General features: G+C 47.5%; 1 protein-coding gene across 3 annotated transcripts in view; it reads right to left on the bottom strand.

Moving 5' to 3' along the window:
• The window catches only part of cyth1a (cytohesin 1a), a 65,484-nt gene extending 38,602 nt beyond the window's left edge, over positions 1-26,882 (bottom strand). Inside the window, exon 1 of one of the 3 annotated variants that reach the window (XM_083649868.1) lies at positions 26,756-26,882. In XM_083649868.1, coding sequence (XP_083505994.1) covers positions 26,756-26,774 — 19 coding nt within the window. In that variant the 5' untranslated portion in view covers positions 26,775-26,882. Of the gene's footprint in view, positions 1-11,436; positions 11,594-16,357; positions 16,596-26,755 lie in introns of those variants that run through there. The other 2 variants (XM_083649866.1, XM_083649867.1) reach the window with 2 other exon arrangements.
• Positions 26,883-27,075: the final 193 nt, after the last annotated feature.

The raw sequence follows: 27,075 nt of genomic DNA, 5'->3' as shown, positions 1-27,075 counted from the left end.
CAGGCCCAGGCACAAGGCCCAGGAACAAGGCCCAGGCACAAGGCCCAGGAACAAGGCCCAGGCACAAGTCCCAGGCACAAGGCCCAGGAACAAGGCCCAGGAACAAGGCCCAGGCACAAGGCCCAGGCACAAGGCCCAGGCACAAGGCCCAGGCACAGGCACAAGGCCCAGGCACAAGGCCCAGGCACAAGGACCAGGCACAAGGCCCAGGCACAAGGCCCAGGCACAGGCACAAGGCCCAGGCACAAGGACCAGGCACAAGGACCAGGCACAAGGCCCAGGCACAGGCACAAGGCCCAGGCACAAGGCCCAGGCACAAGGCCCAGGCACAAGGACCAGGCACAAGGCCCAGGCACAAGGCCCAGGCACAAGGCCCAGGCACAAGGCCCAGGCACAAGGACCAGGCACAAGGACCAGGCACAAGGCCCAGGCACAGCCACTGACTGCTGGCTCCAGCATCCTTGGCTGCATCTCTTTGTTGCAAATCCTCTGGTCATCCTCTGGGCTTCCTGAAACTACCAACACCTCTCTCCCTTCTGAACGCCATTTTCACTATTATTTTGTGTCGTAAAGCCGCATTTGAAAATGAAACCCTGTATTCCACAACACCGGTCATAAAGCTGTCGCCTCTGGATGAACCTCTGCACTTTTACTGCTCAGACATATGACCCAGGAGAGCCCTTCTACCATCCCCCAACACACACACACACACACACACACACACACACACACACACACCTCACTGACAGCGTCACATGACCCAGCCACCCAGCCCGCTACACCGCTACTCAATCATCTACGTGTGTCAGTCAATGAAGCAGCATTCCCCTGGCCTGAACCCGGGTCAAGCAGGACCAGGAGGTAGTCCAGCAGATACAGGACAAGGAGGTAGTCCAGCAGATACAGGACAAGGAGGTAGTCCAGCAGATACAGGACAATGAGGTAGTCCAGCAGATACAGGACCAGGAGGTAGTCCAGCAGATACAGGACAAGGAGGTAGTCCAGCAGATACAGGACAAGGAGGTAGTCCAGCAGATACTGGACAAGGAGGTAGTCCAGCAGATACAGGACCAGGAGGTAGTCCAGCAGATACAGGACAAGAGAGTCCAACACACCAAGGAGAGAGCATGTGGAAATCCATGACATTATCTCTCATTCTCATCAAAGCCAAGCTTGATCTGGGTATGTAGGGTGCATTATTCCCAAATAACTACTTCTGCTCCCATTGCTGTGAAAGGGGTGTGGATATTGACTGGAGGAAAAGCGAGCAAAGTCCCACATGATAGCCTGAGCCTACCCAGAGAGAAGAGCCTACCCAGAGAGAAGAGCCTACCCAGAGAGAAGAGCCTACACAGAGAGAAGAGCCTACACAGAGAGAAGAGCCTACCCAGAGAGAAGAGCCTACCCAGAGAGAAGAGCCTACACAGAGAGAAGAGCCTACCCAGAGAGAAGAGCCTACCCTGAGAGAAGAGCCTACCCAGAGAGAAGAGCCTACCCAGAGAGAAGAGCCTACCCAGAGAGAAGAGCCTACACAAACAAGCGCTCACAAACAAGCCAACATCAGATCAACTAACCAGATAAAAAGCATCATCATCAAATGTAATGTGCCAACTAACCTGAGAGAGGAATCCTGAAACGTCTGTCAGCTTTAAGTCTTTCCAGATAGCCCTTCTATATCTCCACCTTCTCTCTCTCCTCTTTGATCAGTCTCTGTTGCTGTCAGCTGTGGGCGAGCGAGCCTGACGTCCACATGGCCACAGTGAGGGAGAGAAGGAGCCCGCTCCTCCAGTGAGGGAGGGAGAGAGAGAGAGAGAGAGAGAGAGAGAGAGAGAGAGAGAGAGACTGCCGGGCTCTCCACTCTACTGTATCATCACCTCGCACGCCCGCTCGCCTCGCAGCACACACTACCACGGTCCATCTGGGAAGAACCCTTACTCACTCTCTCCCTCTCCCTCTCTCTCTCTCCCTCTCTCTCTCTCTCCCCTTCGCTGTCACTGCTATTAACATGGAGGCTCCACCCAGTGGTCATTCCTTATTCTGCCTCCTCGTCTCTCTCTCTCTCTCTCTCTCTCTCTCTCTCACACACACACACACACAGACACACACACACACACGCGCACGCACGCACACACACACACACACACACACGCGCATGCGCACACACACACACACACACACACACACACACACACACACACACACACAGTTTCAGAAGGGGATATGCTATGCTATATCATAAGGCCCAGAAGCTCAAAACAGAATACATAAAGTCTGGGTTATTTTGGCTATTATTCAAAGAGGAGCAAACTCACAGCTGGGTGTCAACATACTGATAGCAGCTATTAATATACAATCTTTCCCCAGACAGGGACTCCAGAGCTAACCTACTTAAAACGGAGGGAGAGTGCATGATGGTGAATATATATTTATACAAGGACGTGTTCTTCCTCTCCCTCTGACACATCCAGTCATCCATCCATCCATCCCTCCCTCCCACAGGGACAGAGAGATGGAGAATAGCTACAGGCTCCAGCGTGAGCTGCTGCTATGAGTCAGCCCTCCACATCCAGGTCCTTCTCTCTCTCCTGACCAGTCATGCGACCAGTCATGCTCTCCTAACATCACCTCCAAAAACCCCAGCTCAACAATGGCGTCTGTGCTTTAAGACAATCGTGTGTCTTCTTGAAGGAGTCTCACCCCGGCTCGCTCACTCCACACACTCACTCTCTTGCACGCCCACTGATTGCGTAAAAGGTTCCCAGCATTCCTGCGCGTTGCGTTCCCCAGGCGGCGTGCCGTGCCTGCACAGAGCGAGTCTACTACTACTACCCCTGCCTTAGCTGCCTCTGCACAGCGGGGGGCAGACCTGAGCGCGCTCCTCCTCCTCCTCACGTCTGGACCCAGCTGGATGAGTCAGCGTGGAGCCCTCTGCTGTGCTGTCGTGCTCTCTGCAGCCTCCGCTGACGTTCACGCTGGTACGAGACCCGTGACTCAGCAGTTATTGCTGGTGTTATCTGCCTGTTCTGACATGGAGGTGACTGTCCACAGATGACGATTCATTCCCAGAATCAAAGATATTATTTTCGATGTAGATCAGTCTTATATCAACCTACAACATAAAGTAGGCCTGCCTGCACAACACAGACGAGTTTGATTCACCCAATTTGTAGATTTGCCCCTTTTGCTTCTGCAGCCTGTCCTGTTCCTGCTAGGCACCTGACCTACACGACAGTGCAAACATCACCTCTCATTGACCCCAATTTGCCGACACGAAATTTTGGTGTCAAGTGTGTACACTTATCAGCCCACAGGAAGTGATGCGTCAATGTGGTGGATTGCAGAATTTCCCCCGGCTATCGTTAAGACGTCAACGGGGGAACAGCAGCTTCTGGTGTCAGTCCCTCAGCATGAAAGAACAAGAACTTTTAGATTTACAGAACAATTTTGCACCAATGTTCAGCGATCGTACAGAGAAGAATCCATCACAGAAGAGGCAGAGAGCCCATTTTCTCCTCCAACAACTTTAATTGACCATGATCTTCTAAGTGCTCTGGCTAAATTGGGAGTTTTAAGATTGTATTGATTACTTTTAAAGCATTAAATGTTCTGGCTCCAGCCTATATTTCTGAAATGCCATCTCCCTACGTACCAAACTGCAGTATTAGATAACCAGACTAGACAACTGTGACTGTTCCAAAGTCAAGATTTATGACAAGAGGTGATCGTGCCTTCGCTCTCAAAGTGACAAATCGTTGGCAGCAATTGCCTGAAGATATAGATCTACATTTAACAAGCTCTGTATGTCCTTTAAAAACCATATTAAAACTCACTTTTTTTAAAAAAAATTGGGGGGGGGGGGGGGGGGTGCAGTGGTAAGCGCTGTCGCCTCACAGCTAGAAGGTCCTGGGTTCGATTCCCACCTGGGACGCTGTGAACGCTGAAGGAATGCGTGCCCGTCCGCATGTCCTCGAGTGCCCACCACCCGGGTGGGGTCGTCAAAAGGGCCTTTCTGTGTGGAGTTTGCATGTTCTCCCCGTGCCTCGCGGGGGTTTCCTTCATATAGGAATCCCTTCACCAAAACATGCAATATCCTGGTTGCTGATGTGGTTCCTCCTCTGGTCGTTAAGGGCGCCTGTTCGGAGGGAGGCGAACTCGTTGGAATAGCGTGATCCTCCCACGTGCTATGTCCTACCGGTGAAGCTTCCCCTGTCAGGTGAAAAGAAGCGGCTGGCTAAAGGCTGAATTATGCTCACCCTGCCGTGAAGGGCGAGGGGGTGGAGCGAGGGGCGGGCGCGTCAAATTACGTAAATTTGTTGGGCGTGGTTATTCGCTAGCTCCAGCGGCCGCTCGCGTTGTGCCTGACTTTTTTTCTAACAGCGCGAGCTTCTCTCCAAACATGGCCGCATTCAAACCATTGAGCCCTGAACACTGAGCTGTGTTTTCGCCACATTTCTTGACCCATGTGGTAGGCTATAAACTTAGATTTGCAACTGTTCGTTTTTAGTCATTTCACCAAGTAAATGTGTTGTGTTGAGAGCATTATTGAGAGAGATTAAAAGCAGCACAGAGTAGTAGGCTATCAGGGCTGAGTAGTAAAAACGGCTTTCAGTAAAAACAAGTTTGGTGAGTCCTTCATGTGCTGATGTGCGGTCGTTTGAGAGTGAAAGCGCACTCAGTACTGCACAGCGTTTCATTGCGACTTTTCACGGGCTGTTTTCACCATTCACCATTTCACCATACATGCTGATCACTTTCTGAGTATAATGGCATCACCCCCAGCGCGAGGTCTGCACGGTGACTCACGGAGACTCGCGGGGCCCCACCCCCACGGAGCTTTGCTCGAGCATAAGAGCACCTTAACTGCCCATGTCTCGGAGGAAGCATGGAGCCAGTTTTCGGCTCTCCCCAGATCGGGGGGGGGGGGGGGGGGGGGGGGGGGGAAGAAAAAAAACTAACTTTTTTGTCTAGTTTTGAAGACTTTCTTGTTGTACACTATTTGTTTGTTTGCTTTTTATTGTTTGTATGTATTTTAATATGTATGTATTTCTTTGTTGTGTGTTTGTTTTATTTGAACTCTCATGTAAGAGAGGTGCTATAAAAAGAAGATCTCTAGCTCTATCATTATTGCTCTCTCCACTAATACATAGGCTCCATAAAACCCACAGCTGATTGGAACCAGTTCAGGCACATTCTCTTGGGGTTGTCAAAAAAGGCATTCTGGGAAATGTAGGAAATCACCAACTGAAGTAGAAGTAGACGAAGCAGGTTGAGAGAAAGAGGGTAAGACGTTCTGCGGGTGGAAAATTTTCCTCCCCAAAGTACAAACTGTGTCCAGATCAAGCGACATAATAGCACTCCTTTAGCCTTGTTGTGCTAGCATGGGGTGTGGCACATGTTTACCTCACAGTGGAGTCGTGAGGTCATTGAGGTTCAAAAGACACAAATAGAGACAACATCATCATCACTCTGCACAGAGCAGCACACAGAGCTGACTCGTACAGCAGTACCACTCAGGCAGTGTGGTCGCTCTCGTACACCAGTACCACTCAGGCAGTGTGGTCGCTCTGGTCAAGCTGCTGTGTAGGAATGTATGGACAAGAGGACATGATGATGGGCTGGGAACCAGAGCTGAGAACATACAGACGAGGCGACCACCACCACAGTCCACACACAGCCTCAGTGCTGAGAACACACACACACACACACACACACACACATGCACGCACGCACACAGACACGCATGCACGCACACAGTTCTGCTGCATAAACATCCTGCAGCATGAGGGCCATACACACAGATGCGGGCACAGGCGCACAGGCGAACACACACACACACACACACACACACACACACACACACACACACACACACACACACTATGGACCTTGACGATCAGCTTTCTTTCTCTATCAATTCTGTTTCATTGTTATTATTACCAATATGAATTGTAGGTCAGAGTGGAGGCTCCTCTGTGTTTTTCCTCAAATACGGAAGTGCTGTGCTGAACTACAATGCATGCCATTGTGTCCTGATGCCCTTGATTCTTATCGGGGCTGTCCTACTATCAACATCCTCTCTCGCCAGTAACACACACACACACACACACACACACACACACACACACAGACACACACACACACACAGACACAGACACAGACACACACACACACACACACACACACACACACACACACACACACACACACACACACACACACACACACACACACACACACACACACACACACACACACACACACACACACACACACACACACACACACCTACAGAAATCACATGATGGGTCACAAAGGCCACCAATACAATCAAGCCAGGAAACGGTCTCTCCCAAGTTTTGGTTGCCACCAACATACAGCCCAGTTTCTCTCTTTCTGTCTTTATTTCTCTCTCTCTCTCTCCCCCTCTCTCTCTGTCTGTCTGTCTGTCTGTCTGTCTGTCTCTCTCTGTGTGTGTGTGTGTGTGTGTGTGTGTGTGTGTGTCTCTCTCTCTCTCTCTCTCTCTCTCTCTCTCTCCCCCTCTCTCTCTCTCTCTCTCTCTCTCTCTCTCTCTCTCTCTCTCTCTCTCTCCCTCTCTCTCTGTGGTATATATGGTACTGTAGAGATAGTACCCAGCACCCAGGCTGTGGGATATCACTTCCTGGAAGGCAGGCTGTCGAGCTCTCTAGCTTCCTGTTTGTGTGAGGCTTTCTCACAGCTTCTCCTTCACACTCGCAATACACAGTCACCAGAAGATGTGTGGTTCTGCTCTTCAGCCCTGTCACCACCAGAACATGAGATGTGTGGTTCTGCTTCAGCCCTGTCACCACCAGAAGATGTGTGGTTCTGCTCTTCAGCCCTGTCACCACCAGAACATGTGTGGTTCTGCTCTTCAGCCCTGTCACCACCAGAACATGTGTGGTTCTGCTCTTCAGCCCTGTCACCACCAGAACATGTGTGGTTCTGCTCTTCAGCCCTGTCACCACCAGAACATGTGTGGTTCTGCTCTTCAGCCCTGTCACCACCAGAAGATGTGTGGTTCTGCTCTTCAGCCCTGTCACCACCAGAACATGTGTGGTTCTGCTCTTCAGCCCTATCACCACCAGAACATGTGTGGTTATGCTCTTCAGCCCTGTCACCATGAAGATGTGTGGTTCTGCTTCAGCCCTGTCACCACCAGAAGATGTGTGGTTATGCTCTTCAGCCCTGTCATCACCAGAACATGTGTGGTTATGCTCTTCAGCCCTGTCACCACCAGAACATGTGTGGTTCTGCTCTTCAGCCCTGTCACCATGAAGATGTGTGGTTCTGCTTCAGCCCTGTCATCACCAGAAGATGTGTGGTTCTGCTTCAGCCCTGTCATCACCAGAAGATGTGTGGTTCTGCTTCAGCCCTGTCATCACCAGAACATGTGTGGTTCTGCTCTTCAGCCCTGTCACCACCAGAAGATGTGTGGTTCTGCTCTTCAGCCCTGTCACCACCAGAACATGTGTTGTTCTGCTTCAGCCCTGTCACCACCAGTCACCAGAAGATGTGTGGTTCTGCTCTTCAGCCCTGTCATCACCAGAAGATGTGTGGTTCTGCTTCAGCCCTGTCATCACCAGAAGATGTGTGGTTCTGCTCTTCAGCCCTGTCACCACCAGAACATGTGTGGTTCTGCTCTTCAGCCCTGTCACCACCAGAAGATGTGTGGTTCTGCTCTTCAGCCCTGTCACCACCAGAACATGTGTTGTTCTGCTTCAGCCCTGTCACCACCAGTCACCAGAAGATGTGTGGTTCTGCTCTTCAGCCCTGTCACCACCAGAACATGTGTGGTTCTGCTCTTCAGCCCTGTCACCACCAGAAGATGTGTGGTTCTGCTCTTCAGCCCTGTCACCACCAGAACATGTGTTGTTCTGCTTCAGCCCTGTCATCACCAGAATATGTGTGGTTCTGCTCTTCAGCCCTGTCACCACCAGAACATGTGTGGTTCTGCTTCAGCCCTGTCACCACCAGAACATGTGTGGTTCTGCTGTCTCATATTAAGGCTGTCCAAACGCCGCCTAAAGGTCAGGGGTCGTACGATGACCCTACATAGCCGACCCGCAGGCAGCTATACAACCCAGTGTGCCAGTCTGAATGTTTACCTCTTTGACAATGTTTCTATGGTGCAGCCGGCTCTTTGTCATAGTCCCATCATGCATTCTGCCCTTTTCATCACTGACACACACAGCCATTATCCCCCATCACTCCTACCATCAACACCATCACATCAGCAAATATAAGCACCCCTTCTTCCACATCACGAACAAAAGAGAATGTCTAAGAGAGAGAGATCAAACCAAATCAGACCAAACCAAACCAAACCAAATCAGACCAAACCAAACCAAACCAAATCAGACCAAACCAAACCAAACCAAATCAGACCAAACCAAACCAAACCAGACCATAGATAGGCTGCACCAGAGTTGCGTTTTTGGAAGGCAAATCAGCAGGACTTTTTGAAATGCGTTTCCTAGAGGAAGAGGTCCCGGCCAGGCGCCATTTTGAATGTCTAGGCCCTATCAACAGAACTGATCACATAGTTCCTGCTGTAGGAAATGAGTCCAGGCATGTCGCCACCTGCTCCAGACCTGAAAACCACTCAGATCAGCGCGGCAGGAGAAGACAGGAAAATGCTCTGCAATCTAAACTTTAGTGAGTGGAAGACAGAGACAGAGCAAGTCAGGGATGGAACTGAACTGAAGGATCTCACAGTCGGTGGTTATCAGACTGTCAACTCCAGTCCTACCAGCTCTGTCAGTCCCCTTTCAAGCCCTAGGAGGGAGTGACTGTTTTGAACTTGCATTAGTGTTGTGTGAAAATGATAGGCCATGTGGTCAGGCCAGTGGTCAGTCTGTCTGGCCAGTGGCCAGTACAGTTTCCATCCCTGGACAAAAAGAAAGGTTGAATGTGCACACTGACAGAGACAGTGAGCCGTGGGAACATGTTTCTAAGACAAAGAACTGGCCCTCTCTCTCTCCTCCCCACTGAAATAGTTTGGGACAGGGCCATCTATTTGTGGAACACAGATACGGTAAAGCAACACAGGATATGGCTATTGCCTGTGCGATGATAAGCCGGTAAGAGGAAATACAACTCCCATGATGCAAATCAACCACAAGTCTCAACCGTGTTCATAGCACATGCTGTGAAGTTTACAGATGGATCAGGTAATACCAGTCTAGCATTTAACCTCATAGCGTCGTGATGAGTGGAGAAGTGTGGCAGGCTGGCAGCCAGCGGTTAACTCATAATAGGGCTGCACGATTATGGTTCAAATGTTTGTTTGTTTTTTAAGCCAATATGATCACAATTATTAATGCAATCATTTGTCATATTTTACACTTTTGGCATCTTCGAGTCACATCTCGACGACTTTCAACTCACTGTGAACTGACAGGCAAAATGAACTTAAATCTTTCCATACATGATAAATAATATTATAATGTATCTTAATTGTGGATGATTATTATTGATGATTATTTGTGCAGCCTTAACAACCGACTAATACTATATCCCTAAACTATGTCAATGTGATCGACTACTAGTACTGTGATATGTGTGTAAGATATTGTTGCCGAGTTACCAAACATGGGACCTACAGACGGTACAGCCACACAACACAACACTACACTACTGTAAAATACACAGTCGTCCAATCATTGGATTAGACCAGTAAGTAGTAAGTACACCAAATGGATGCTGCCCCAGAGGGGAAAGGAGGGATGGAACTGATTCAGAAAGAAGGAGAAAATGTGATTATGGAGACCAGGATGAGGGTTATCAAACCGCCCGGGGGCATTAGTGCCAGGCGGGTCACATTGTTCTGGAGGGCCCATTAGATCTCTCAGCGCCACTCATTACAGAACCATTAGTGACAAATACTCCAACTTCCCAGACCACCCACCTCTAAGTGGCAGAGACAAATGGACTCGCGATGCATCGACTACTCTCCTCTCTCATCTCCCCACACACACACACACACGCACGCACACACACACACAGACACACACACACACACAGACAGTGTTGATGTGTGCCAGCCAGCCCCTGCCATGGCCAATGAGGCAGAGGCTGTGTAAGTTGTCCCTCTCCAGCACATAACAGGATCAGTCAGTCTGAGGTTCACTGGTCCTCTAATGCGATTAATAGTGACGCAAGTCAAGAGTGCTGATCAATGCTGGCAGGCGAACCAGCACAAAGAGACCAGAGGGAGGGAGGGAGGGAGGACGCTTTCTGTTCACGTCAAAGGCAACACTATGGATACTGTACAAATATCACAGCAAAATTATTTCCCTATAGGAATATTAGTGGTAGCACAGGAGATTAAAAAAAATACCATAAATTATAATAAGGTCATAACTCACAATTGGCACACTGTTGTAAGTGCTTGCAGGAATATGATAGAAATATTAATGTTTTTTGCTAGGGGTAATCTATTAAAAGAACATGAGTGATCTTGAAGGAAATTAATATTTAGCCTGGAAAAATAATTACACTGAATGGAGACTAAATATATTTCAGAGGCAACATTTTGAGTGCCACCCTCCTCCATGTTGAGACTGTTCACTTCACACACCTGTTGGCTGGTGTCCCAGCATTCACTGAAAAATGAGCTATGCACATGCTCTCTGAAGCACACAGCTAGCTTACTAGTGAAACTGTTAGCTGCTAAATTCAAGGTGTGTCATAGCTGTGTTATTACACTGTAGATACTGTATGTGGTAGACAAGAAACAACATTCACACACCTCAAATGTAAATAAGTGAACACAAAACATTGGAATCTGCAAATCTCTCGTATTCTACGGCTATTTCATAGAGCTGTGACAGAGGTGTGAAAAGTAAATACACGTTTCAATTAACTGTAACAACTTTTTCCACAACACTTACCTAGAAGGAGACAATAAAATGTGTATAAAGTTTACACAAAATAACAATCAGTATATCTACATGTAGGCGTATAGAACTTTTAGTATGTCTGTGGTATACGATAATGAGTTTAAAGTGACCTTATTGCCTACTTCATGATATTTTTAATCTCCTGTGGCCTTACGTTCCTTTCTATAGCTTTGTGATATTTGGATAGTATTCTCCTACATTGATAAATTATGTTTTGTAAGGGAAAGCGGACATCTTCTTACAACATTGATTCAATAAATAAAATCTCCATAGAAACTGATGGTACAAGTAACAGAGTAAATAGTGTAAACAAGGCCAGAGTGAGAGAGTTGAGTCCGCATTGATTCAGTCCAGACATTAGTCAGCCTTTTATTGTGACTCGTAAACTGTGTCTATGGCTTCAGACTGGCGGCTGAAATATCTTAAACCTTTTATCATCGAACTCAAATCCCCTGATAACATTTCGACAACATTTAACTAGATCAAAGCAGTGTCTTTTCTTGACCATTTCACTTACCGACTCCGTCTTCCGATTTCAGCACCATGCTGTCTGTCTGCGCCTCGCAGCTCCGAGTCAACAACAAAGTTTGAAGTAGTTTGTGCGTCAAAACTTTGACCCGATGCTAGTATCGATTAATGTATTGACTCTTTACTTTTCTACCACCGTGTGTCGACTACAGCTCGGTAAAGGAAGGGTGTTCTCTGTAACGTAACGTACAGCTCAAGGGAGTGGTTTAGAGACGGAGGACTTTAGACAGCCAATCTGTCCTCCTCACTGATATCTGTCAAGTCAGCTACAATAGAAAAGAATGCTTCCGGTTATGGCTTTCAAAATAAGATACGAATGTACGAACGTAACGGTAAGTTGCTACCAATGGGTAGGCTATCAGCTCAGCTGGGTGTTTAATAAAATGTAGGTAGTAACGTTTGTGTGTTTTGTATACTAATTGGCTGAGGAAGAAAAAGTAGAATGATCATTTATTTGTATCGAGACAATTTTGGAAGCAGTATTTTGGGGGTAGCATGCACCGAGCAAATTTGAGCAAATAGAGGATTTGGAGATTGGGGTCAGCCTAAGTAAATGCAAATAAATTGCAAAGACATTGGCCTTTTGGCAAATCGGAAATAGCCTACATTTATATAGGCTGTCAACACGTCACAAATATTTATTATTATTATTAGTAGTAGTAGTAGTATTTAAAAAAATACGACACATTGTAGACTGTTATTTTGAAGGCAAAATCGTCCTACTTCCTGTATAATTCCGTAAATCTGTCTGACTTGACGGCGCTCAGCCTGTCGATGGAGCAAATGGACCAGATGACGCGTGTCCGTCGCCTAGGCTGTACGTTTCCACACTGTTGCCTCGGGCGACGGGCGTCTCTCTCTCTCTCTCTCTCTCTCTCTCTCTCTTTCTCTCCCCCTCACACACACACCCACACGCACACGCGCGCACACACACACACACACACACACACACACACACACACACCCACACACACACCACACACACACACACACACACACACACACACACACACACACACACACACACACACACACACACACACACACACACACACACACACTGTTGTTAGGGAAGTGGGAGGGTGGAGTAGCCTACTAGTAGGGAGGGTGAGTGACACACACAGATAGCAACACTGCTGCTGACTTAAGCTTAAGCTTCTTGCCGCATGTTGTTCCCCACATCCGCCCTGAGAGCAGAGATCCAGTACCTGCTAACCATTCTCTAGAAACCAACAAAACATAACGGCAAAGTTATGACATGAAACACCTGTTGAGTGCCCCCAAAATCTCTTTAATATTCCCATAGGGACTTATAGTGTGTCTGTAATACACAGTAGCCTAGTGAGTTTTAATTTCAGGAATCACAAAGTCCACGGGCCAATCGGGGACCTGCCTCATAGTTGACAACGTAACCCACCAATCAGCTGGCAGAACAGTATGGCGGCTCCCGAGTAAACACACCTGTAGGTGCAGTTATTGCAGAAATAGACTCAATGACAACAATTAAACAAGAACAAGAGTATGCACCAGCAAAGTTTCTCACAGGAAAAAGACATTCTTCCAGAGTGGATTTGGCGACGCTGATTGGCCGAAGGAGTTGTCTGTCAAGGCAAGTACTCCCGCCCACTGAAATACATGTGGACGGATCAGAGTCCAGACTGAATGTGAGATCATATCAGGATGGGTTTGACCAGGCTAAAACCACACACATCACCTGCAGCGACCAAACCAGTGCACGTCTGCACACAAACACATACAGATCACAATGAAGATCTGTCACTATTTACATTGGATGTGTCTGTCTTGTTAATACTAGAGAATGAAAGAAACAATCTGGAACTCAGGGAACACGGATGGCCAGGATAGAAACAAACTCCTAAAAGCTTCATTCAGAAGACAGAGAGTAATGTGTTAGCCAGCTCGCCTCCTGCCTGCCTCTGGCTGTGTCATCACATGACATTGCATTGAGAGTTGCTTATCCGGGTTTAGCAGATGATCTCAAGTCAACAGTGCTGTGTCTGTTGTCCAGAGACACGGGAACGACCAGTGACTGACGAGCAGAGACCGCCTCTCGCACAAGGGTGCAAGCTCTCTGTGTGCCCTGCTGGAGCTCTCTGTGTGCCCTGCTGGAGCTCTCTGTGTGCCCTGCTGGAGCTCTCTGTGTGCCCTGCTGGAGCTCTCTGTGTGCCCTGCTGGAGCTCTCTGTGTGCCCTGCTGGAGCTCTCTGTGTGCCCTGCTGGAGCTCTCTGTGTGCCCTGCTGGGTGCCCTGCTGGGTGCCCTGCTGGAGCTCTGTGTGTGCCCTGCTGGGTGCCCTGCTGGAGCTCTCTGTGTAGGAGGGGTCCATCCTCTCGTTATCTGCGTGTGTGTTACTGTAACTTGGACTGTAAATTCATATTTAAAGGAACAGCTCACCCTGAAATCCAAAATACATATTTTTCCTCTCACCTGTAGTGCTATTTATCCATCTATATCGTTTTGTGTTAGTTGCCTGAGTTTTGGAGATATCGGCCGCAGAGATGTCTGCCTTCTCTCCAATACAATGGAACTGGATGGCACTCGGCTTGTGGTGCTCGAAGCACACAAAAAAATACATTTGAAAAACTCAACAGCAATGTCTCAACAGCTATTTTCTTTTGCAGTGTCATGTAGGAACTATTTTCTTTTGCAGTGTCATGTAGGAACTATTTTCTTTTGCAGTCTCATGTAGGAACTAGCTAGCAGCTAGCGGGTGTAGTTCGGTCAAAAGAAAATAGTTCCTCCATGAAACTGCTCATAACAAGGTCTGTGGATTATTTTGAGTAACCGGGTCATGATTTCTGGAAAGAGACAATGCTGTTGAGTTTATCAAATGCATTTCTTTGGCACTTTGAGCACCACAAGCCGAGTGCCATCCAGTTCCATTGTATTGGAGAGAAGGCAGGCATCTCTGCAGCCGATATCTCCAAAACTCAGGCAACTAACACAAAACGATATAGATGGATAAATAGCACTACAGGTGAGAGGGAATATATGTATTTTGGATTTTAGGGTGAGCTGTTCCTTTAATGCCTACTTAACACTCCTCCTATTCGTGTATATATTGGACTGCACTTGCAATGTTGTGATTTGTCTTTTAGATTTCTTTCCTATTATCTTTGTCAAATTCCTTGTATATTCCTTGTATATAATCTTATTGTGGCAATAAAGGTGATTCTGATTCTGTAGGAGAGGTTTCAGTTGTGCCTAATGAGAGAACCTCATCAACCGTGAGAAGTTCTCTATTTCTGTCCAGCTGTTTTGGTATCATCTCCGGGGGGGTGGGGGGAGGAGCCAGGTGGCATGCGCATGTACACACATGCAATCACACACACACGCAAGCACAGTCACACACACACACACGCACGCACACACACACACACACACACACACACACACACACACACACACACACACACACACACACACACACACACACACACACACACACACACTCTCTCTCTCTCCCTCTCTCTCCTGGTGTAGGATCAAGACACTCATCATTGCATTCATTTATGAAACTGCTGCCTCACTAACAGAAACAGCAACAGGTTACCTTGTGTTCTTCCATAAGACATATATGGACCCATTCATACCTAGCTAATGGTCACGCTGGCTCAATCGGAGCAATATTGTCTATAAGCAACCATTGTTTGTTTGAAACACACAGGACACCTCCTTGCAACACAACACACATCAGAAAGGCTATACAGTGGTGTCTGTACTTGTACATGCAGTAGCTGGTTGGGGGCGTCATGCAAACCAAAATTCTGAGGGGGCGACATTTGGTGGCGACCCAAAGGTCTGAATAGATCTGCAATGATTCAATCAATCTGCCCAGATCAAGTGTGCTGAATCCACTCATGATTGATTGATTTATCTATCTATCAATCAATCAATCAATCCATTTAGCTATTTCTAACATGTTTGCCATTTGAAGCCAGATTTGGAGGAATATCTCATTTTAAATTAAGATTAGGGTTAGGCTGTTGTGATGTCATTATTCAGTTTTAACCATTCATATTTTACTCCTTTTCTCATTAGGGTAAATACTGTATATTTATTTAGAGATTTTGGTCTTTTATGTGTGCTTTTATGATTAGCTAATAGTCACTCACTTCTACACTATGCTTCTACACTGCTGCCACTTTTCTTGAAATAGCTAAATCTTGCTTCACCCAAAATGTTATTCACATAAAAAGACTATATCCACAATGCAAATTATTTTAAAGAACTGCATCTTGACCTGGAGACATCAAATGGAATTCAGTGTTTTGCTAACTACAGTATAACATGTGATAGTGGTGGTAAAAACTAACAGCTCACTGCCATACGAGGGATCAGCCGAGCAGCATTTTGGTAAACAAACCACGTCACTGGGTGGCAACGGCAATGGAACCCTATGGAGTGGGCGCGAGGCGTGTCTGCTCTAGCCGTCTAACTCTGTTTACATTTGAAAAACTGCAACAGTTCACACAACTTTAACACGACATGCATATATTATACATCAAACTCTTGAGCTACTTCTGCTCTCACTCAGAATGTCAAAATATAAGCGATGTGATGTATAGTTTTTGAGATATTAACGTTTGTTTGACACAACTCATACTATTAACTGCCGCGGGGTTCCGCATTTCTGGGTGGCAAGTGACGTCACGCTGATCCCTCGTACACTGTAACAGCTCTGGCTAACATTACAATGCTAACTTTAGCTGCACAAGTAGCCAACTAACTTGCTATGCAAACTATACCTATAATAACTAACAGCATTTCATTTAGACATGTTTGAAAAGGGGATTGATGCTTTACTACTAATTTTGCTTTTTTTTCCTTCTCCTTATTTAAAAAAAATCTGCACAACGCTTCTGCTGATTCCCTCATCAGACTACATTACCTGGAGCCTGCTGGATGGCCTCCACTGATGGACACAAGAACGTCTGGAAGCTGGACACGCAGAGCTCACTCACTGTCCCCATAGCTCCAGAGGAATGTTGCACCTATGTATGGCTGGATGGATGGACGTGTGCGTGCGTGCGTGCGTGCGTTAGCGTATATTAAGCCGTTGTGAATGTCCAAGTTTCTTTCTCCTGATGATTCAGACGAGAGAGGAAGAGAGAAATGGTGGAGGCCAGACTCCCTGCTCCACTCCTGCCCATGGAAGGACTCCTCCTCTGTCAGCCCGCTTCAAGTAATCCCTGATCTGATGATCTGATGAATCCTCCACTTGCTCTCTCTCTCTCTCTCTCTGTCTCCAACTGTCTAGTTGTCTCTCGCTCTTCCGCTCTCTTTCATTTTGAATCTTCAACTTTCCAGCATGCTGAAATCACTTCTGCTTTCTCCCTCTTCCCCCTTTTGTGCCTTCTCTGCCTGTGTCTCAGTGTGTCTCTCTCTCTCCTCCTCTGCTCTCTCTCCCTCTCTTCTCTGCTCTCTCTCCCCCCCTCTCTCCTCCTCTACTCTCTCTCTCTCTCTCCTCTGCTCTCTCCCCTCCCTCTCCCTCTCTCCTCTGCTCTCTCTCCCTCTCCTCTGCTCTCTCTCCCGCTCTCCTCTGCTCTCTCTCCCTCTCTCCTCTGCTCTCTCTCCCTCTCTCCTCTGCTCTCTCTCCCTCTCTCCTCCTCTGGTCTCTCTCCTCCTCTGCTCTCTCTCCTCCTCTGCTCTCTCTCCTGCTCTCCTCCTCTGCTCTCTCTCCCCCTCTCCTCCTCTGCTCTCTCTCCCGCTCTCCTCCTCTGCTCTCTCTCCCCCTCCTCTGCTCTCTCTCCCTCTCTCCTCCTCTGCTCTCTCTCCTCCTCTGCTCTCTCTCCTCCTCTGCTCTCTCTCCTGCTCTCCTCCTCTGCTCTCTCTCCCCCTCTCCTCCTCTGCTCTCTCTCCCTCTCTCCTCCTCTGCTCTCTCTCTCCCTCTCTCCTCTGCTCTCTCTCCTGCTCTCCTCCTCTGCTCTCTCTCCCCCTCTCCTCCTCTGCTCTCTCTCTCCCTCTCTCCTCTGCTCTCTCTCCTGCTCTCCTCCTCTGCTCTCTCTCCCCCTCTCCTCCTCTGCTCTCTCTCCCCCTCTCCTCCTCTGCTCTCTCCCCCTCTCCTCCTCTGCTCTCTCTCCCGCTCTCCTCCTCTGCTCTCTCTCCTCCTCTGCTCTCTCTCCCTCTCCTCTGCTCTCTCTCCTGCTCTCTCTCCCTCTCTCCTGCTCTCCTCCTCTGCTCTCTCTCCCCCTCTCCTCCTCTGCTCTCTCTCCCTCTATCGCTCTCTTGCTACTTTGCATCATAGCTCTACAAGATATTGTTAGACCAAACAGATTGCACACACACAAACACAGGCTGCATTTAAGATAATAATATATTAGCACACCTTCTGGGCAAATGTGCACGCCCGCTCGTGCTCTCTCTCTCTCTCTCTCCCTTCCTAACACTATTCACACCCCTCTCTATCTCCCACTCTCCACCCCCCACCCCCCTTCTCTCTCATATCATTCAAATACAATCACAAACAGAATAAATGCTGCTGGCAAGTATCTGTGTGATAAACCTAACGTCACAAGGTAAAGTAAAAAGGAATGAAAAACAGATGCATAAACAAAGACTAAAGAAATCCCCAAACCCTAGTGAACATGACAGCATGGTGGGCAGCTAACAGCAACACATCACTCACGTCACATCACAGTATAATCTTGTACTTCCAGCCAAGCTCTGTTGCTTTTAGCTGTTCGTCACTCGTCATTTTGGCTTCAGGAGCCTTGTGTATAAAATCAAGATTGCATTGTTGCTTGGCAACTGGTTATGAGAAATCATTTGTTTCTGGGCAAGATCAGTGTGGAGCAACTGTTTTGATTAATGTCCTCTCCCTTATTAAAGTTATTCGCCAACAACACAATCACATTTTGCTCTTGGAGCCGCGGAACAGACGGGGCCCTTCTTCACAAAGCACATACATACACACACACACACACACACACACACACACACACACATGCGCGCACACACATACACACACACACACGGTCACACGCACGCACGCACGCACGCACGCACGCACACACGCATGCACGCACGCACGCATACACATGCGCACACACACACACACACACACACACACACACACACACACACACACACATTCTCTCACTCACTCTCACACACACCACACACACACACACACACACACACACACACACACACACACACACACACACACACTAGCATGATGGTTATGCCACAGCACAGACACATCAACAACTCTTGATTTGACACAGGATTTTCACGTCCCCCCGGTGGAGGAAGGCGGAAATGTTCCCCTCCACTGTGGCACAGGAGCTATCCAACTTGTCAGCATGAGTCCGCCTGCCTGTCAGTCACACACACACACACACACACACACACACACACACACACACACACACACACACACACACACACACACACACACACACACACACACGGAAAGTGTCTCTCCCTCCTTAATACTGGTCTCTCATGCAGTGTCAATCATTCATTAGGTTTTTGGACTTCTCTGTCAATCGGGCCCTGCATCCAAATGTCAAGGGCAGCATGGGGGGGGGGAGACATCACGATATGAAATATGTTTACTTTATTTTTCCCCCCCAATTTTCTTTTTCTTTTTTTAATTTGGGGGTGTGTGTTTTTTTTTCTATGAGTTTGCGTCTCAGACAGCCTCTTCTCTTCCTCGACATGTTTCCAATAGTGACAACAAAGTTGTGAGGTGAGTGACCTAAGGGTCCCACGCAAAACCACCCCCTCTCTCAAAACACCCCGATCGAAAACGGAATTATTTCTCTAGGCCTATTTTACCTTCTTCTTTTTTCGGGGGGAGGGGGAATAATTTAGGTTACAACAATAATTAGCGCTACTTTTGATTCTTTCCTGTATACATTTCAGACAAATTATGGAAAATTATGGGATATTTCATGTTTTACAGTTGATTCCATTTTTATGACCAAATCCTGTGATCCCGTCCATGTTTTCTGCATTGCGTAAATCATAGGGCCCTACATCACCCCTAATCTGGCCACCGCTGCCCAGTCCAGTGCCAGAGGAGGGCCAGAGGAGGGCCAGAGGAGGGCCAGAGGAGGGCCAGAGGCGGTCCCCACACACAGCGCACAGTCAGGCCTGGCCAGTTTAAATAGCTGCTGCTGCACGTCATCCAGAGGTGCGGTCGTGTCACAGCAGGGACAGTGTGACAGCAGGGACTCAGTGAAGTCAGCACAAACGCTGCGCCTCTCCTCTCTCTTTTTTATACATACATCCTAGCCCCGCCCCCGCTGGGCTTGACGGCACCTCCCTGAATGAGAGCGCTTTGTCAGCAAGTACAGCCGAGCACCTGCAGGGGGAGCATGAGCCTGCAAACAGGTGGGAGGAAGATAGGTGCTGACAGAGGGGAGTGAACTGTGGAGATACAAGTGTGTGTGAGGCGGAGTGAGAGAGGGTGAGTGGGCGTGTAGTGTGTGTGAGACAGAGTGAGAGAGGGTGAGTGGGCGTGGGCGTGTAGTGTGTGTGAGACGGAGTGAGAGAGGGTGAGTGGGTGTGTAGTGTGTGTGAGACGGAGTGAGAGAGGGTGAGTGGGTGTGTAGTGTGTGTGAGACGGAGTGAGAGAGGGTGAGTGGGCGTGTAGTATGTGTGTGAGACAGAGTGAGAGAGGGTGAGTGGGTGTGTAGTGTGTGTCAGACAAAGTGAGAGAGGGTGAGTGGGCATGTAGTGTGTGTGAGACGGAGTAAGAGAGGGTGAGTGGGCGTGTAGTGTGTGTGAGACGGAGTGAGAGAGGGTGAGTGGGTGTGTAGTGTGTGTGAGACGGAGTGAGAGAGGGTGAGTGGGCGTGTAGTGTGTGTGAGACAGAGTGAGAGAGGGTGAGTGGGTGTGTAGTGTGTGTGAGACGGAGTGAGAGAGGGGGAGTGGGCGTGTAGTGTGTGTGAGACGGAGTGAGAGAGGGTGAGTGGGTGTGTAGTGTGTGTCAGACAGAGTGAGAGAGGGTGAGTGGGCGTGTAGTGTGTGTCAGACAGAGTGAGAGAGGGTGAGTGGGCATGTAGTGTGTGTGAGACGGAGTGAGAGAGGGTGAGTGGGCATGTAGTGTGTGTGAGATGGAGTGAGAGAGGGTGAGTGGGCGTGTAGTGTGTGTGAGACGGAGTGAGAGAGGGTGAGTGGGCGTGTAGTGTGTGTGTGAGACGGAGTGAGAGAGGGTGAGTGGGTGTGTAGTGTGTGTCAGACGGAGTGAGAGAGTGTGGGTGGGCGTGTAGTGTGTGTCAGACGGAGTGAGAGAGGGTGAGTGGGCGTGTAGTGTCTGTGTGTGAGGTGGAGTGAGAGAGGGTGAGTGGGCGTGTAGTGTGTGTGAGACGGAGTGAGAGAGGGTGAGTGGGCGTGTAGTGTCTGTGTGTGAGGTGGAGTGAGAGAGGGTGAGTGGGCGTGTAGTGTGTGTGAGACGGAGTGAGAGAGGGTGAGTGGGCGTGTAGTGTCTGTGTGTGAGACGGAGTGAGAGAGGGTGAGTGGGCGTGTAGTGTCTGTGTGTGAGACGGAGTGAGAGAGGGTGAGTGGGCGTGTAGTGTCTGTGTGTGAGGTGGAGTGAGAGAGGGTGAGTGGGCGTGTAGTGTGTGTGAGACGGAGTGAGAGAGGGTGAGTGGGCGTGTAGTGTCTGTGTGTGAGACGGAGTGAGAGAGGGTGAGTGGGCGTGTAGTGTCTGTGTGTGAGACGGAGTGAGAGAGGGTGAGTGGGCGTGTAGTGTCTGTGTGTGAGGTGGAGTGAGAGAGGGTGAGTGGGCGTGTAGTGTGTGTGAGACGGAGTGAGAGAGGGTGAGTGGGCGTGTAGTGTCTGTGTGTGAGACGGAGTGAGAGAGGGTGAGTGGGCGTGTAGTGTCTGTGTGTGAGACGGAGTGAGAGAGGGTGAGTGGGCGTGTAGTGTCTGTGTGTGAGGTGGAGTGAGAGAGGGTGAGTGGGCGTGTAGTGTCTGTGTGTGAGACGGAGTGAGAGAGGGTGAGTGGGCGTGTAGTGTCTGTGTGTGAGGTGGAGTGAGAGAGGGTGAGTGGGCGTGTAGTGTCTGTGTGTGAGACGGAGTGAGAGAGGGTGAGTGGGCGTGTAGTGTCTGTGTGTGAGACGGAGTGAGAGAGGGTGAGTGGGCGTGTAGTGTGTGTCAGACAGAGTGAGAGAGGGTGAGTGGGCGTGTAGTGTGTGTGAGACGGAGTGAGAGAGGGTGACCTCTAGTCTCACCTGCATGCAAGGTCGAAAGAAACATCAGTTCACGGCTGTTAATGGAACAACATTAATCTAGTACAGTACTCAGAGGCTGTCAAGTGGCGGTGCTTGAGTCCGCATGCTACACTGGAAGCACCCCAATGACACCCACAAAGGCAAATAATAGTACAATTCAATCCATTATGTTTGATGTTGCCCCATAAGGACTTAGTGGTTATTTTTTAGCAAACACACCATTAGAGACTGACAGCACCAGTCACTGCCGGGTGAATCTCAGGAGGACTGCAGCTTTTGACCCACATAATACTTGGATCAGAGCATTGGAGATCATGATATGTTAAACACCTCAGGTTTACTTGCAAGGGAGGACAACCACATGCTCCTCCCAACATGTACGTATAAGCAGTAACGGCTTGGTCAGACGTTCCTACAGATGTGGGTGGGAAGCCGGTGGGCTATGAGTCCTACACATACACTATATTCAACTCATAATTAGCTGGGCATAGGTCAAAAGGAATGCCAGAGGAAGTTCAGCAGTCTGCCACTAGAAGGAGAACATGTGACACCCTCATTTCTCCACAGGAGAATGGTGTCAATTCATATGAACACTATGGTATGACATCAATACAGTAGAAACACATTGGATGATGTAACTTGCAGTGAAACAGAACCATGGCATTATGTGTGTGGCAGGGTGTCCTGGTGAGAGGACCTGGGTTTCAACCATCCTGCCTGCCAAAGTGTCATTGAGCAGGTCCAGGGATGCTGTTCTTTAGCTCAATGAGAATGAATTTCCCTGTGGGAATCACTTATCACATTAGATCCTGCATTTTCCAATTTATAAGGCACAATACAATACATGAGACTATTAGGTGTAATTAAAGTAATTAAATTTCATTCAACAGCACTCATGGGTGCTGAGATGTGGTTTCCTCTGTTCCTCTCTAGTATTGTATATCAAGGCCTGGCCTTGAACTGCAAATCAACTGAATGCTTTGCTTGAGCATGTTACACATACATGCGCCAGTGCCACCAGGTGGACATAGCACGCAACAGCACTTCACAATTTAGTCTTTGATCAAAGTTTGAAATTGTTTCATTGCAAATAAAATATCTTTGGGTGGATAAAATTGGCACAATCTCCATAATACGGTGTCAGCACACACTGACTGGAGGTTACCATAAAGCACACTTACTATTAATCAGGTTGTGACATTTAAGTCCAGCAACTGATTAAATGATGACTAGCTGACTGCATGAAAGCCTTCAGCAGTTGACAGACTGTTAAATAACCCTGTAGGAAAACAACAGTAGTTCAATGCAGTTATTCGAAGGAAAATCAGTCAAATGTTTGTTCAAAGAGTATTTCCAGCTGGATATTAATATAAAGGCGACAGAGAGGTTTGTTTGTGTTGGTGAAACTCCCACATAGCGACCTAATGTTAGCATCACCTCTGTGACTAACTGACCAGGTAGGAGTAGTACAAACACATCTGCTAAGTTGCTACAACTCAAGTGAATATGCTCACCACAAAGAATAGACCTTAATAATCTCAACAGAATGTGCAGAATATTAAGCACACATCTTTCTGATATTGAGTTGTACAATCAACATCTCAATTCTCGCAAATCTTAAAAATCCTTTTCTAACTCTTTATCTACACAATCCTACTTTGGGATTGGTACAGATTTAACGAGGGGTGAAACAATAAGAAACAATGGCATTTAGCTGGATTCAAGAGTAAGTGTCCCTAATATCTTGTATAAATGGCAAGGTATTTTTATTTGGTTATTTCCAGGCAGGTTGTGCAAAGAGAGTGTTGTTTAAAAGAGGGATGTAAGAAAAACTGCAGTGCTGCTGTGATTCATTTGCATCTTCTCTGAAGTGACACACATGTAGATTTCAACATCGTGTCTTTTGTGATTTTCAGTTTTTAGGTCGCTCACGCTGTCTCTCAGAAACATGACATGTCGTCGACGTCTCGTCTGCAGAGATTTCACTGTGACAGGGTTGACAATGACATGATCATCTTTTTCCACAAGGAAGCTCTGAACATGAGCGCTGGATTCAACCTGTTCTGTCAGATGTGTTCAGATTCAGAATAACTACACACACGGCAAGAAAACAACACAACACACAGGCCAGTGGAAACAACTACACTCCTCCCATGTCAAAACTCTCAGCGGAGAAGGAGGGGTCATCCTTCAGACTGACAGGAGAGAGGAGAGCCATAACCACGGCAACCACACGTATATACCTGCCGCTATAGTGCCCCACGCCTTTGAACTGCCACGCACTGCTTCCTCTCTGCGTGTGCATTTCATTATGCACAGCCAAGTGAGACTGAACTGCACTGACAGACATGCAGGGACACGGCACAAAGACACAGCGACATCCTGCAGCTCAGAAAAAGCCTTTGAAGCGAGTCCTGAAACAGAGCCACGCCCCCAGATTAGGGCACGGGCACCTAGCGACACCTCGAGCACAGGAAGAAAGCAGAGAGAAGGCTTTTGATGGGGAAGGCTAGTCTAGTGACACCAATAAAAGTCAATGTTACACTGTTACAAAATAACACAAAGGGGAGGTCTCACAACTCAATGGCAATGTCAGAGTCAAGTCTCAACATGGACGGATTACTATTCTCCTCAGACTCTAGATTCTGCTGAACAGTCGGAGAGAGATGGGATGATAATGATCTAACTGTCAAATCCACAAGCCACTGATTTGACTGAGGTGTCAGGGACAGAGAAAGCTGTATTTGAATGTGCTGAGAGCATCTGCACATCCCTTCTCATACGCACCACGCACTAGCCTAGCAGATCATTAGATGAGGGCTTGGAGCAAAAGGGGCGTAAGCGATTTGAGGTGAATATCACCCCCGTTTACACCTGGTTTTTAAATGTGACCTGTATCCGGATAAGTTATCTGGATAAGGGAAAACGCATGCTAATGCAAGGGTGTACAATGCATCGTGATCCGGATATGATCAGAACCTCCTGACCACATCTGGAGGTAGTCTGGCTCACCTTGTGTTGATCTCTTACACCCCATTTACACCTGTTTTTTAAATGCAACCATTATCCAGATAACTTATCTGGATACAGGTCGCATTTAAAAACCAGGTGTAAATGGGGTGTATGAGTATTAGGATCTATCAATTGAAAGGTCTCAGTGAGATCTTTTCAGTGCCAAAAGGACACAACTGAAATCATGACCCATAAGTTTTAATTAAACAAAAATTGAAAGCAGTAATAGTAAAAAAGTATGGTTTTGTTTGCTGCCAAAAGGGTGTAACTGCACTTTCGCCCTTTTGACACCAAGCAAAACTATTATGTCATGTGTCCTGGGACACATACAAAAATGTATTATACTAACAAAAGAAAAACAAATCGTCGTTTCAAATCAAAAGTAGTTTCATATGCCATTGCCTATAAAGGTTTATTAAAGTTTTTTAAGAGAAAATGTGTTTCAATCATTTTGATATGTTCCATGTTGCTACAATTTTAAAGGGCTTGGTGAAAGTTGCTGAGCCTTACTTCAAGATAAAGATACTGTTTTTGTTTTATATTTCAATGTTGATGGGAGAGTAATTGCTAGATTTGTATTAAAATGAAAATTACATACGCCCATATTCTGCATGGCTCTATTGGGACAATATTTCTGTCAAAAAGGCGTATTTAACTCTTTTGCCATTAAAGAAGTCAACTTAAACTGTAGCAGTATTTGTTTTTCCTGTATAGTAATCTGATAACAACAAGTTAAAACAGTGTGCTCAGTATGTGGTGACAGGGGCTGATCCAAGTTTGATCAAATTTTGTTTTGGCTCTCCTGTCAAATCTACTATAACGCACTTACACCCCTTTGGCTCCAGTCCAAGCCTAAACTGCATCTTGGAGCTGAAGTACAACTGTGAAGCTATACTGCCAAGGGAAGACTAGACAGCTGCAACATGCAAACATGATTAGCCACAAGTCACTATTGGACCCAGTGCATTGTGCCATTAGATTGGATCGGCAAATATTAGAAAAGAAAACTACTCCGAGTACAGTACAGCTAATATTGATAGCCGTGAATGAGGTGTTGTATGGAAATGTGTGTCGGAGTGCAAATTTGCAACCAAATCTTTACAGTAGGCTATTATAAAACTTGTTCTCTTCTCCCATCATCTTGTGCCTCATGTAGGTGACTCATCTGAAGGCAGTGGAGTGAAGGAGCAGGCACCTCCGCTCCACTTCCACAGAGCAGCAGATGAAATCTTGCAATGAGGCCATTGCTGCTGGCTCTATTTTGAGATGCATTAAGCTGACAGAAAACTAAACTGTTAAATAATTGACATGAAGCCTCCAAGTGAGCTGCCGGTTAACCATGGCCTGACATCATCATGGCATGACATCATCATGGCATGACATCATCATGTAATGACATTGTCACAATGGACATGATGTCAGGTTATTGGATTTCCTGTAGAAGATGGTTACTAGTGTTCATTTCAATAATAGGGGGCTGACTGTGTGACAGGTGGGTAGGTATTACAGTGCCTGTGTCATCTAAAAAAAAACTATGTCTGATTATCTTCCAGGAGTTGATATCCCTGGACAAAACTCAATTCTTTATAGCATTCATTCTACTGTGCAGGTTTTTGACCGTTTCCACCATGCTGCCATAGCCTGACGCTCAATAATTAACAACACCGATCTTTTTATAAACCCCTCAGAAACTACCTAGCCTACTACTTTTTCAGATGGCTTCTGAATATAAAACAGGGTTAACTTCCTTTCTCCAGCAGGAATTCAACTTGGGGATAAGACCATCTCAAGGCTATGAGACTGACTTAGGAAAGAAAAAATAAAATAAAAATAAAAATGAAATAAAATGACGTGCTGATAAAGGTCCCTGGTCCCACCAAGCATGTTTGACAGCAGCATGTAGCCTACAGTAGATGATTAGGAGTAGCCTACTGTCAATTATGCTGTTAGAGTATGGCAGTATGGCACTAACGCTGGGGGGGAGACAGACACCCATGGTAAAATAAACAGCATGCACTCATGGTACTGTAAGGGGTTGGACCAAAACGTCCACTACATTATCATGGTCTATGTAACAGCAGAATACCTACCGTAACTCTCCCCCTCCATCCTGGTGCTGATGCAGGCTTCCTTCCCTTCACTGTCCCGGGGGTTTCTCTCGCCGAGCGCCAGCCCGCAGCAACCCGGATACCTTCCTCCTCTTCTCCCCCTCCCGGCGTTCGACTTGACGGCAGTCTGTCGGAATGTGTAGAAGGACCAATGCGGAACTGCTACTTTTCAGCTGTTGCTGTTTTGTTTCCCCCTAGTTGACGGTAATTGTGTGTAGGTGTGTTACCGATGCTGATAAGCATCGAGACGAAATAGGTCCACATGCCACACTGGCCCCTCCCCTTCCATGTGATGTCACTGT

This window comes from Poromitra crassiceps, assembly GCF_964638095.1.
Source record: "Poromitra crassiceps genome assembly, chromosome: 13".
Lineage (NCBI taxonomy): Eukaryota > Metazoa > Chordata > Actinopteri > Beryciformes > Melamphaidae > Poromitra > Poromitra crassiceps.
This window is presented reverse-complemented; position numbering and strand designations above follow the sequence as displayed.